A 12,663-nucleotide genomic window follows, 5' to 3' on the forward strand; every position below is an offset into this window, starting at 1 on the left:
TCTCCAGAGTGTCTTTGTGTGTGTACAAGGCAACTACGAATACGCATTTATCCACTCTTTTTCACACCAAAGGAAGCATACTATGCACTGTCTCACCTCTGCTTTCTCATTCTCATTCCATATCTTTTTTTTTTTTTTTTTTTTTTTGAGACAGGGTCTCGCTCTGTCACCGAGGCTGGAGTGCAGTGGTGCAATCACAGCTCACTGCAGCCTTGACCTCCCAGGCTGAAGCAATCCTCCCACCTTGGCCTCCTGAGTAGCTGGTGCTACAGGTGAGTGTCACCACACCCGGCTGATTAAAAATATTTCCTTTTTTTTGTAAATACAGGGTGTTGCTATGTTGTCCAGGCTGGTCGCAAACTCCTGGCTTCGGAAGCAAAGCAATCCTCCTGCCTTGGCTTCTCAAAGTGCTGGGATTAAGGGCATGAGCCACCATACCCAGCCTCCTAGTGTATTTGTACATCAGTCTGTATGCGCACAAAGACAGCACACTCACTCTTCTCCAAGGCTGCAGAGTATTCCGCTGTGATAAACTGTGGTTTACTGTGGAAGTGCCCCCTGATGGACATCTATGTAGCAATGAATGCCCTTGCACACACGCACTTCTCACATGTGTGAGTAATGCACCTACAGGATAAACTCCCAGTGGAGTAACTGAGCCAAAAGATCCATACATTTATGATTTTTACAGATGTCAGCAAATTGCCTCGCATGGAAAATGGAAATGCCATCGTGCCTATCTCCCTACAGGAAGGTAGGGATTGTTGCCATATTATCCATGAGAAAATAGAAACTTACACAGGTCAAGAAACTTGGCCGAAGTCCCATCCACCCACCCATCCACCAACCATCCATCCATCCATCCAGTATTGAGTGCATACCATATGCCAGGCACTGATACAACATAAATTAAAACAGGCATCTTTCCCTCATGAAATTGAGGCTCAAGTGGGAAGAGAAGACAAGTGGAATGTATGTGATCTGATGATGATAAGTGCTGTGGAGAAAAACCAACCAGGGAGAGAAGAGAAAGTGCTGGGGAGGAGGGGACTTTAGTGATTTCAATGTTGAACAGGACGGCCAAGAAAGGCCTCTTCCTCTGCTGGTGGTGGACAACGGAGCAAGACAGAAGGACAGAAAGCAAATATCAGGCTGACAGGATGTTTGGGGAGGTGTACCCCCACAGAGAACAACTTCAAGGGCTCCGAGGTGGAGAGACACAGCAGAAGCAGTGCCAGGGGAACAGATGGGCCCATCAGACCCCAGCGCGAGCATGCTTCTCCCGCTCCACAGACACACATCACCTGGCTCCGAAGACCAGCCTGCAGGGCCACTCGCAAGCGTTCTCACGAACAGGGCACCAGCCTGTCTCAGACCCCAGGCCAGCGTGGGAAGCACAGTCATTGAACTTACATGACTCTGGCTTATTTGGATTGGGTTTAACAAAAGAGGAAGAGAACAGAATGCATTTTTCTCCTGTTTTTCAAATTAAGAAAAAGAAATACCTAGAACATTTAATTAATATGAGAATAAAAATTATGCAGTCCAGTTTCTGCACTATAAGGTATATTTTTTAGAAAAAAGTCTAGTTAAAAAGAAAATCTTAGTCAGCGCTCAATGTTAAGTAATGGAATTCCCCGTTGAGCTTGAATTCTCCAATGTCAATGGGGCCTTGATCTGGATGAGGATGTTGAAAAATACCCAAGGCAGAACTCTCGTCCCTCTGGAGGGATGGGGTTTTGGGGGTGGGCAGAGAGGTAGGAGTGGCAGGAGTACCAGGGGCCATGCTCCAAGGAAAAGCCCAGCCAATGCAGCAGGCCAAGGGGGTGGGGTCCCAGGCCATGTGTGGCATCTGTCCCGGCTGCAGCACATGAGCAGGGAGGGGGATTTGGTCTGGAGTTGTGAGCTGGGACTCAGGCTGTGGCTGTGAAGTCTGAAGCTAAAGGGCTCTGGCTGGGACCCTGACGCTTGCACTGCCCAGTCCCGCAGCACTGGCCTCAAGTGGAATGTGCTGTCAGTGTAAACATACACAGGGTTCTAAACTGTGGGATGAAAAAAAGAATGTCAATGATCTCATTTATAGTTTTTATACTGGTTATACACTGAAATAGTATTTTGGATATATAGATATGATAAAATATTTTCTTAAAATTAATTTCACCTCGTTTTGCTTTTTTAATGTGGTAATTGAAAATTTAAGCTTGCACCCGTGGCTGGCACTGTGTTTCTACTGGAGATGCTGCTGCAGACGGTGGAGGCACAGACAGTTTCTAGAAAGGGAAGTGGCAGAATAACATGAAACCCCCCAGCAGTAGGTGCAGCATGCAAGGTGGGCTGGGGGTGATGAGGAGGCTATGACGGTTAGGAGGCTATGACAACTGCCCATGTCATGGGCAAAGAGGCCTTAAACTTGACCAGGGGCAGTGTGGCAGAATGTGGCTGGGTGGTGGGCAAGATGGAAAGCGGGGGTGTGTAAAGACCTCTGGGTTTTGCCCAGTGTGCAGCTAGAAAGGTCTGCAGCTAATAAATATGACCACAAATGTCACAGAAATTGGCTGCGAAGAGTAACATCCTCAGATCTCCAAGGAGGATAACTTGAGCCCAGGTCAAGGCTGCAGTGAGTTATGATCACACCACTGTACTCCAGCCTGGGTGACAGAACGAGACTCTGTCTCTGAAATAAATAAATAAATAAATATCTCCAAGGAAGCAGGTGCAGCGGAGGAAGAGCGTGTGAAACTCTGGGAAAAACCTCCATACAGGCCAGGCGCGGTGGCTCACACCTGTAATCCCAGTACTTTGGGAGGCCAGGGCGGGGGCGGATCACAAGGTCAGGAGATCGAGACCATCCTGGCTAACACGGTAAAACCCCGTCTCTACTAAAAACACAAAAAATCAGCTGGGCGTGGTGGCGGGCGCCTGTAGTCCCAGCTACTTGGGAGATTGAGGCAGGAGAATGGCAGGAACCCGGGAGGCGGAGGTTTGCAGTGAGGCGAGATAGCGCCACTGCACTCCAGCCTGGGTGACAGAGTGAGACTCCATCTCAAAAACAAACAAACAAACAGACAGACAAACAAACAAAAACACACCTCCGTACAGGGCACAGGACAAAAACTAGGAAAGCAGAAGGAAAATCCAAGCAAACAACCCAGAAGTGCCATGAGGAGAGCAGGCAGAAGAGGAAGGAGCTGCCATAGGGGCCAGAGCCTCAAAGGACAGGCCTCTGAGACTGGAGGAAGCTGAGCCCAAGAGGGATGGAGTGTGCAGGGAGGGGGTGGTCCTTAGGAGAGAGCACAGGGAAGCAGGGTTGGGCAGAGAAGGTGCTGAGAGCAAAGGGACACCGTAGGGGAGGAGGGTGCAGGGCAGGTGCCTGGTGGAGGAAGGTGAGATCCAGGAGAGGGGGACGGGGAGGGACCTGCTCCCTGGGCCGGAAAGGAGGAGCTGGGGAACAGAGACAGGCAGAGGCAGGAAGGCTCTGGTGGGAAGCAGTGGAGGAGAGCAGCAGTCCCAGTCGCAGCCCCTCCAGGGCAGGGATACGCTGAGTGACGGGCAGGGCAGATGCTCAGCGAGGAGAGGGAGGGAAGGCAGGGGAAGTAACAGAGGTGCTGGCAAAGCAGCTGGCCTGGCCACAGGGCTCTCCAATAGTGTCCAACTCCAAAACGCTCCAAGGCCCATTCTTAATAACCACTTTCATAAAAACGAAAAACCCAAAATGCAAATAAACCTTAAAAGCAAAACAAAATATGGACACATTTCTGTGTACATCAAGACACCTGCTCTGGGCCAGTGCTCTGTGGAGATACAGGCTCCATGTCTCCACCAAACGCTCAGCGTGGCCCTCCCCATACTTCCAGCTCTGCAAGGCAAACGGACCGCGCCACTTCAGAAATGAACACAAAGAAAAATCACACAAACAACGAAAACACTACCATCCCAAATGCCATCAACAGACAAGATTTTCTAAACACACTAGACTAGTTAAAATGAAACAAGAATAAAAATAAGTCTATAACCACATCAAAGTGTCATTTTGTGAAAGCAACTCACACTGATGCTTTCTAAGGCACTTCTTTTTCTTTTTCATTACTATCAATATGATAAGCAAAAAACAAAAATTAGTTTGGGGGTGAGTGGATCTGCATTTCAAAATGCAGATATAAATTTATAACAAAAATACTGAGACAATTCAAAAACCACAGCAGCTGCTAGAAAAGCCGTAATGCAACCACAAGCAAAAATGGCAACTAGAGGCTCTGATTATGTAAAGGCATTTGAAGAGGGCTCAGGAAGTATTAGGAAAGGGTATTTCAAAGCCACGTTAAGAGGGGATCGGATGTCATTTTATCTCTGTTCAAGCTTTAAGGAGTAGATCATTACGGGCTCATTTCCTTCCTTCGATTAGAAAAGCAACAGAAACAAAACTAACAAACTGTGCAGACCATTCCTTTGTATCAGAATAGACAGAACACTGCTCAGCTTTACCCCACGCCTGGGAGGCACCTGCAGCTGACAGGATGGGCCACCCAGCCTGGGCTGGCAGCAGTGTCCCTCCACACCCCAGGAGTCAGGGCCATCTCCTCTTCAGCATTCCTTCAGTAAGACTGGATCTAAATGCCACAAGGAGACGTGAGGCCTACCCAGTGTGTCTGCCTCAGCCTCACAGCCTGCGAGAGGAGAAGGGCAACAGCAGAGGGTATCGTGTCAGTAACGAAAGAAGCCAAATGCCAAGTTCTTTAACATTTTATATTTCAGCCAACAATTAACACAAACTTGAAAATCCTTTAAAGTTACTATTCTGTGAATACACTCCAAAATCAGGATTTTTACAAAGACAACAAGGTTGCATTCATCACCATATAGGAACTGTCCCTTTGTAATTCTTCCTCCCCAAATATATAACCACTAGTTACAAAAAGCAAACTTCAAAACAGGGCAGAGTGAACACAACACACACAAACACACACACACACACACTCCACAGAAAAATTAAAAAAGTAAACTCTTCATCCCTCCGGGGTGCTTCACCACAGCGGGCTGAATGTGACTGGTGACTCTCCTCTGCGGGCAGCTCTGATGACGACGACACACTCCACGATCTGGGAGCTTGTCAGATGAACCGTGCGCCAAGATACTTTCAATAATGGCCCATTAGACATTTTCAAGGGCATCATACGTACAGAATGCTACAAACAGAAACCCCAAATCTACTCTGGAAGACTGGGGAAAGCAGAGGCTTCAGGGAGCTGGGGACGATTTCCTGAGAGGGGCAAGAAAGGACTGGGCATTCAACTTTCTTCAGGTCTTGAACAGATGCACCAGCAAGGACCTCCAGTGTGACAGGGGACAGTCCCAGGGAGCGGGAAGAGGGCAGGGCCTGCCCATGCTCACTGGGCTGGCCTGATCAGCGGCCAGATGTGGAGGTGGAAGGCGTGAGCCCTATGGTGTCCCCTCATTGAAAACAATCATAGACTGAAAGTCAACAGTGAGCATCACGGTTTAGAGGTGATGCTTTCCTACCTTCTTTGTACTTCTCTATTTCCCAATTTTTCTATCAACAAGCACTTTAAATGCACACAATTTTTAACTGATGGGGAAAATCACCTTTTAAAATATACTTGTTCCCAGATGGGAATTTTTCATCTATGTTCATCTCAGGTGGATTTCTGAAATTTATAATTCCATTCCATTCATCTGTCCATCCCAACATTTATTATATTTTCATGTACCAGGCACCAGAAAGGAGGCAAAGGCCAGAGTAACTGATGCTGGGGATTTGCTGTGTGCAGGTGTGTGCACATGTGGTAACACGTGGGTCTGAGAGGTGTTCTGGTGAGGAAGACTGAAAGGCCACATTGCTGTCATTGTGACCAGCGGGCCAACCCTCGGCCTCACACATGTTGAGTCTCTGCCTGGGTCGCCATGCTCCTACCATCTTGTCCTAGAAAATTAATTATTTATCTTTCAAAACTGTTGGTATCTCACCTCCCACGGAAGCCTTTCCTTCCAACACCACTCCTCCCGGCAAAGGAAGCCTCTGAGTTTCTCTCAACCTCCACGTTGCTGAGCACGCACCAAGGCTGGCTCTTCAGGCCCTTCACAAACACCCTGCCTGAACTCACTCATGAGCCTCATCACAGACCTCTCAGGTGGGTGCTGTTCCCACCCATTTTCCAACCCAGGCGGAGAGGTGAGACCCTCATCATCCTGCAAGCAGAAAGTGGCAGAGCTGGTGTCTGAGCCCTCAGCATTCTGGGCTGTGAAGTTGTAAATGTCGTAGTAATTAACCGTGTGTTAAGTGCCCCTTTGAAAACAGTAGCTGAGATGGCCAGAATCTTGGAGTATAATCAGGCCTCAGTCCCAGGCCTTCTTTGTTCTTGTCATCATCTCTCCGAAGACTCTTTCATCTAATCTCAAGGATGTGATTACTATTTCTATGCTGACAAATGCCAAATTGTGACCCCTAGTTTAGTGCTCCAGATCCATACATCCCACTATCTACAGGTCTCTCAAACTTAGCAAGTACAGACGAGAACCTCTGATCTTCCCCTCCATTCCCTGACAACTGCTCCTTTCCCAGTCTTATCCAACACAGCAAGAGACACCCAGAAACCTGATGTATTAATACATCTCTCCAATTCAGTCTCCAAAAAGCAGCCAGGGTACCTTTCAAAAACACCAATCTGCCTGCCTTGTGCACCTGCTCCCTTCTAAGGAATCCCATACTTCAGGCTAAGAAACAAATCTGGATCAGGCCCTAAGTGATGTGGCCCTCCACTCTCACGCCCTTACTTCATGCCACCTTCCCCAGGTAAACTGTCCTTCTTTCAGTTTCCTTGGTCTCAAGGGCCCTCATCAGCTATTCCTTTTGCAGGAATGCTCCATCTCCAGATCCTTACCTGGTTGGCCTTCTTCTCACATGAGGCTCAGCTTAAAACACACCACTTCCTGCGAGATGTCCTCTGCCTCCCAGTTTAAAGTAGACCTCTGTGTTGGCCAGGCGTGGTGGCTCATGCCTATAATTCCAGCACTTTGGGAAGCTGAGGTGGGTGGATCACTTGAAGCCAGGAGTTCCAGACCAGCCTGGCCAACATGGTGAAATCCCGTCTCTACTAAAAATACAAAAATTAGTCAGGCGTGGTGGCCTGTAATCCCAGCTACTTGGGTGGGTGAGGCACAAGAATAGCTTGAACCCAGGAGGTGAAGGCTGCAGTGAGCCAAGACTGCGCCACTGCACTCCAGCCTGGGTGACAGAGTAAGACTCTGTCTCATAAATAAATAAAGTAGACCCCTGTGATTCTCTCCCTTTCTCAGGCCTGCTCTCTTGCCTCTGACATCACAGAGTGTCACCATCTGTGGTCACCAGTGTGTCTGGGTGGTGCTATCACCTCTCTTCCCTCCTGAGGGGCCACAGGAAGGCAGGTTTTGCTGCTGCCGCAGACCCAGTGCTGGGCATGTGGCAGGAAGTCAGGTCCTGAATGAATGAAACAGTGGCCACAACTCCAGTTCAAGCCCTCAGCTCTCACCTGGACAGTTACTAGAGCCTCCTCACTGGTCTTGCTACCTTCATCCTGTCTGTCTTCATTCCAATCCGCCTTCCACAAGTGCTGACAAGAGTTCTAAAAACACAGTTGATCCTGTCACTCCCTTGATTAAAAGGCCAAAGGCTCCCCCACATCCTCCAGTGTCAGCTCCAAATTTCTTCACGTGACATGAAAGGGCTTTTATAGTACAAGCTGCTTCCAATTGATCTTTCCAGCTTCGAACCCTGCCACTCCAAGTCCCACACTGTGATGTGGCCAAGCTGTTCCTGGACGTTCTTTCACATGCCCAGTTGTTCCTCCAGCTCTGAAGGCCTTCCTTACCCTCCTCTAACGACTATGTACCCTTTAAGACCCAGATCAAATGTCACTTTCTGAAAGCATTTCTTGGAACTCCCCCAGTGAACTTAACATTTTTAAAAACCTTATGTTATGTGATGCATACTGAAGAATTCCTGCGGCAGCTACCCCTTGGTATTTTGTTCATATCGCTATGCTGACACACGCCCAGTACTCTCTGTCCATCCTTACTAAACTGTGAGCTCCCAGAAGGGCAAGAGCTGATCTGGCAACCATGCATGGTAGGGCCTGTAACCAATAAGAGTTTCTGGATTAATTCTGGTTCCAACTCTGTCATCAACTTGTGACCTGATCTGGACAATTCACTTACGTGCTCTTTGACTATTTCCTCATCTGTAAAATGGGTATAACTGCCCACCCTCCCCATAGAGGCCACAGGTAAAAGTGCCTTGAAACCTGTAAATCTCACACCATAGCAAAGCACGACACGATGACTACTCCACCACCATTCCTGGCACTCTCTAAGGAACAAACCTCCAGTGACTCTTGCTCTTAGACATTCTGACCAAAATCTGATAAAAATTTATCCACACGGCCAGAGAATTTCCTTACTATGAAGGGCAATCAATTTCAGCCTCAAGCTGTAAATGCCAAGCTGGCATTAAACCACACACAGTCCTAGCATTCTAAATAGCAATTTTTCAAATAAAATGTAAAATGAGTATGAGAAAACTCATGCTTAAATCACGAAGAATGAGGAGCTGCCTTCCAGCCTGCAACTCCCAGTCACCAGGGCAGCGATAGTTCTGGCTGACGCAGCCTGGGTGCTCCCAGAGCCCTGAAACTCTGGGGACGTGTGGTCTCCAACTCCCTGCCCTCCCCCTGCCACGACACACAAAACTTTCTTGTTCTCTAAGCGGCATTCTGTACCATCCTCGGCCAGGGCTGCCTCCGGGTCTTGTTTACTAACAGCCCTGTACATGGCTCCAATCCCTGCCCCCTCAATCACACTCTCCCTTACCTAAACAATAAAAACCCACAATGATTCCAAATTCACAATTTCTGCTAACAGTGCACAGGAGGCCAATTTTGTGTGCTGCTCCCGCAACCCAGCACCAAAAAAATAATCATCCAGCTACTCAGAAATCACTTCCTCGGATGATACTAACAAAACATCTAGGTAAATAAAATATTTTCTGCTTCACTTTTTTTTAATGCAAAATGGGATTAAATACTTTTCCTCTACAGTGTGTCAGTCCAGATGGCAAGTTTTATTTCCAGTCAACTCAGAGGAAACTAGAAGAGACGGCATGGTTCCTAAGATCTTATCAAACCCACTGGCGAGGTCAGACAGGAGCACCCTGGGTGGACGCTGATTTGCATGGATAGCAAGCACCACGACTGCAGAAGAATCCAAATTTTAACTGCCATTTATTTGTCAATTTGAACTTTCTTCCCCAAACAAAATTATTTCTTAAAAACCATATTCTATAATGTGTTTTTGTTCCAAGTTAATGATGTTCAAACCATGCAACAATGCAAAAGGGAGGGGGTCCTACATAGCCTGACCCTTGCACCTCAGCGGCAAGGTCCCAAGTAGAGACTGGAACCCAGGGTTTCTAACTCAGCAAGCCTACCTTATCTTTCCCACTTGGTAGAAAAGTCATACTGAAACAGAGGAGGAAGAACATTAAATATGAAATAGCAATATTTGAGGCTGAAAGATGCTCCAACAGCTTTAAAAAATATAATCTACTTGGCAATTTCTATATGCCACATTTAACAGCCCTGACATGTTCCTGAACAGACAGCTCAGATATCTCAGGCTCTTTCCAGAATGAAATTGAAGATACTAGAAACCCCAGTACATACTACAACACTGGCAAAAGCTATGTCATGTGACCAAACTTCAAGTGCCAGAATTTCTAACTATGTCAAAGGTGAGTTTACAGCAACTATTTTCAAGAGCAAGTGAAGTACTCCTTAGCCAAATAACTGTCAAACACACATACAGAAGCTTTAGCTACAATTTAAGCAGCCTAAGGAAATGTCATCAAGTTCTTTGATCTGCATGAAATGTTCTGGTGATGTAAACCAACTTTGGAATTCTATATTTTCTTATTTAAATTATACATACCGAGTTACAGTACTGTCCCTATCTCCATTATAGAAGAGTTTTAAAACAACTGTTATAGACACCTGAGCATGCTCCATAAAAATGCACAAAACAGTTACCCCAAGGAAGAACAGGTAAGGTCAACAAATTTATCCACCACATTTAAACTTGGGCATACTAGGTAGGAGGGCTGGGCGAATAAAAAATGGGCTTAGCCTGAAGTGCAAAATAAGGCCCACTAACCTTGGTGAGAATGTATCAACTCTTAAAGGGATTCTTAACAGCTAAGACAGGGTGCTACTTACTTCCTCATTAAAAAGTTTGCTAGTTTCTTTTTTGATTGGGTCTATAAGCTGGACTTGGCCTGCGGAAAAGCCCACTAGGAGAGAGACACTTTCTGCTGTGGCTGTTAGGTGGTTGAAGTCATGACAAGTAGGCTGTGTTCCTTTGTATATCCTTTTATCTATTGGTTTACTCAAGTCAGCAGCCTGGAGGAGAAAGAGAAAAATACATACAGTAAACAGCACATTGAGATGAGAAATCTAAGTTATGCTATTTTATACTCCATTATGATGTTTAATCTTAAAAACGAAGTTATTTAAAATATTTTTTCAGTTGTGACAACATTCATCTAACATTTTATAAAAGCACTTTCACATACCTTAGCCAATTCGATATTATTAGACTATCTATAATATGTTTATAACTGTTACTTTCACAACTTATTCTCCTTCAAGTACATGTAACAAAGACTCCTGGACTTCAGCAGGAAATATCCTTGAGATACTAAATTCAGTATTTTCAAAATGCATTTCAAGCAGTGTCTAACAGAGTGACCACATAACAAGCTCAGCTTTCAATGTATCTACAGCACCTAAATGCCCACTGGCCAGTTACCTGCAGCCCAGTGGTTCTCAAAATGTAGTCCCCAAACCAGAAGCAGCAGCAGCAGCACGTGGGAACTTAGAAATGCAAAAATCTCAAACCTCACCCCAGACTAAATGAATCAGAAACTATGGGAGTAGGGCCAGCAAGCCTTAGTTTAAAGAGCCTTCCAGGTGATTCTGATGCCCACCCAAGTCTAAGACCCACTGCTGGAGCCCACTCTGTACAGGTGGCTCCCTTCCTGGGTCAAAATCCCTCTTCTGGATTAGGTTTCAGGGAACATTCACTTATTGAGGCCATAAGCAAAGAGCTTTACATGCATTGTCCTTAATCCTAACAGTAATGCTCCAGAGTGGACAATATCTTACCCATTTTACAGATGAGAAAACAAGTTTAGGGAAGTTAAATAACTTGACCAACGTCACCATACCTACCTAGTAAGTGGCAGGACTGGATTTGGAACCCAGATCTGTTTGGCCATTAAGGGGATGGGGAGAGAGAGTCAAGAGCAAATGATTTCTCACTTGGGTGAACAGTGATTTTTCAATGTGCCCTCCCCACTTTCAAGAAGGATTCTTTTCTTCGTGAGAAATGTCCTGTGGCATCCCAATATGCTGGGCTTTTACTGGTGAAATAAGGGAAACCCACCCCCTCCCACTCTTATCTGGAAATCTCCGGTGGAGACAACTAACCCTGAAGCAGAACTCGGCCCTCAAGACACCCAGTTCACCCTGTGTGGCCCTCTGGGGCTCCCGGCTCTAGTTCTCTACTGACCGCCCCTCAGGTTCTGAAGATTTCTTTCTTCCAAAGAGGCCTGTGACATTGAACCAAGTATTCTAACGTTTGACTTTCCAATAACAAATATAAATACTGAATAGAAAGAGGACCTCAAAATTACAGGCGTCTTTGAGCAAACTCAAAACCTTGCACATGTGGAAGTCTGGACCTGAGCGGTAACAAGTAGCTCTGGGAGCCCCAGGGCAAAGGAATGAGGGTGCATGCCATGCGGACACTCTCCCAGCCTCACCTCAGTTAAAACGGAGATGAGAATCTCTGTTCTACCAACCTCATGGGATTGTCTGGAGGATGAAATAAGAGAATATATACATGAAAGAGCCTTGAAAAGTGTAACACAAAGCACGATACAAAACAAAAGGGAGTCCTGACTTTGGAGCGAGGAGAAAAGGGGCCAGCGGAGGGGAGCCGCTGCTGTGCAGCAAGGCGGGCTGAAGGCAGCTCTGCCGAGTGCTGCGAGAGTGAGCAGCGGGGCCCAGGACGATGGCCACGGACAGGCCGTCTGAGGAAGGCAGCTTCTGAGCAGGCTCGGATGGCAGGAAAAGAGAAACCTGGCCTGAGAGAACACCACACGCCATCCATCTCAGAACGAGGAAGACACCCACCAAAAAAAAAAACAAAAAACCAACAAATATAAAATAAGATATAACTGGCAGCTAGAGAACAAAAATCCAATTTGAAATACAAACAATTAAGTTACACATAATTACGGTATCAGTATATTCAACTCTTGAGACTTATTTTTTTTTTTTTAGTTTGCTTAGGAAAAATAAAAAATCAGCTAGGTGTGGCGGTGCACGCCTGTGGTCCTAGTTATTCAGGAGGCTGAGATGGGAAGACTGCTTGAGCCCAGGAGTTCAAGGTGACAGTTAACTAGGATTGCACCACTGCACTCCAGGCTAGATGACACAGCAAGACAAAACGACAACTACCACTTAGGGAACTTTCCCCTAAAAGAATATACCTAAAATTATGCACTGAAATACACAGATCAAGTCAAAGGCCAGACAGAAATTAACAAAGAAAACA

At 46.4% G+C, this 12,663-nt stretch overlaps 1 protein-coding gene across 28 annotated transcripts in view; it reads right to left on the reverse strand.

Annotated features, from left to right (window-relative positions):
- The window catches only part of LOC105467387 (WD repeat domain 20), an 88,408-nt gene that overhangs the window by 18,560 nt on the left and 57,185 nt on the right, over positions 1-12,663 (reverse strand). For 10 of the 28 annotated variants that reach the window (XM_024788386.2, XM_011716959.2, XM_024788385.2 and 7 more), the window contains exon 2: positions 10,260-10,442. The exons of 5 other annotated variants lie outside the window; for them this stretch is intronic. Coding sequence is in view for 11 of the 23 variants with exons in the window: in XM_011716959.2 (XP_011715261.1) it covers positions 10,260-10,442 (183 nt within the window). In the remaining 12 variants the exon portion in view is untranslated. 13 more of the 28 variants (XM_011716954.2, XM_024788387.2, XM_011716956.3 and 10 more) reach the window with 6 other exon arrangements.

This window comes from Macaca nemestrina, chromosome 7 (assembly GCF_043159975.1).
Source record: "Macaca nemestrina isolate mMacNem1 chromosome 7, mMacNem.hap1, whole genome shotgun sequence".
Taxonomy (NCBI): Eukaryota; Metazoa; Chordata; class Mammalia; order Primates; family Cercopithecidae; genus Macaca; species Macaca nemestrina.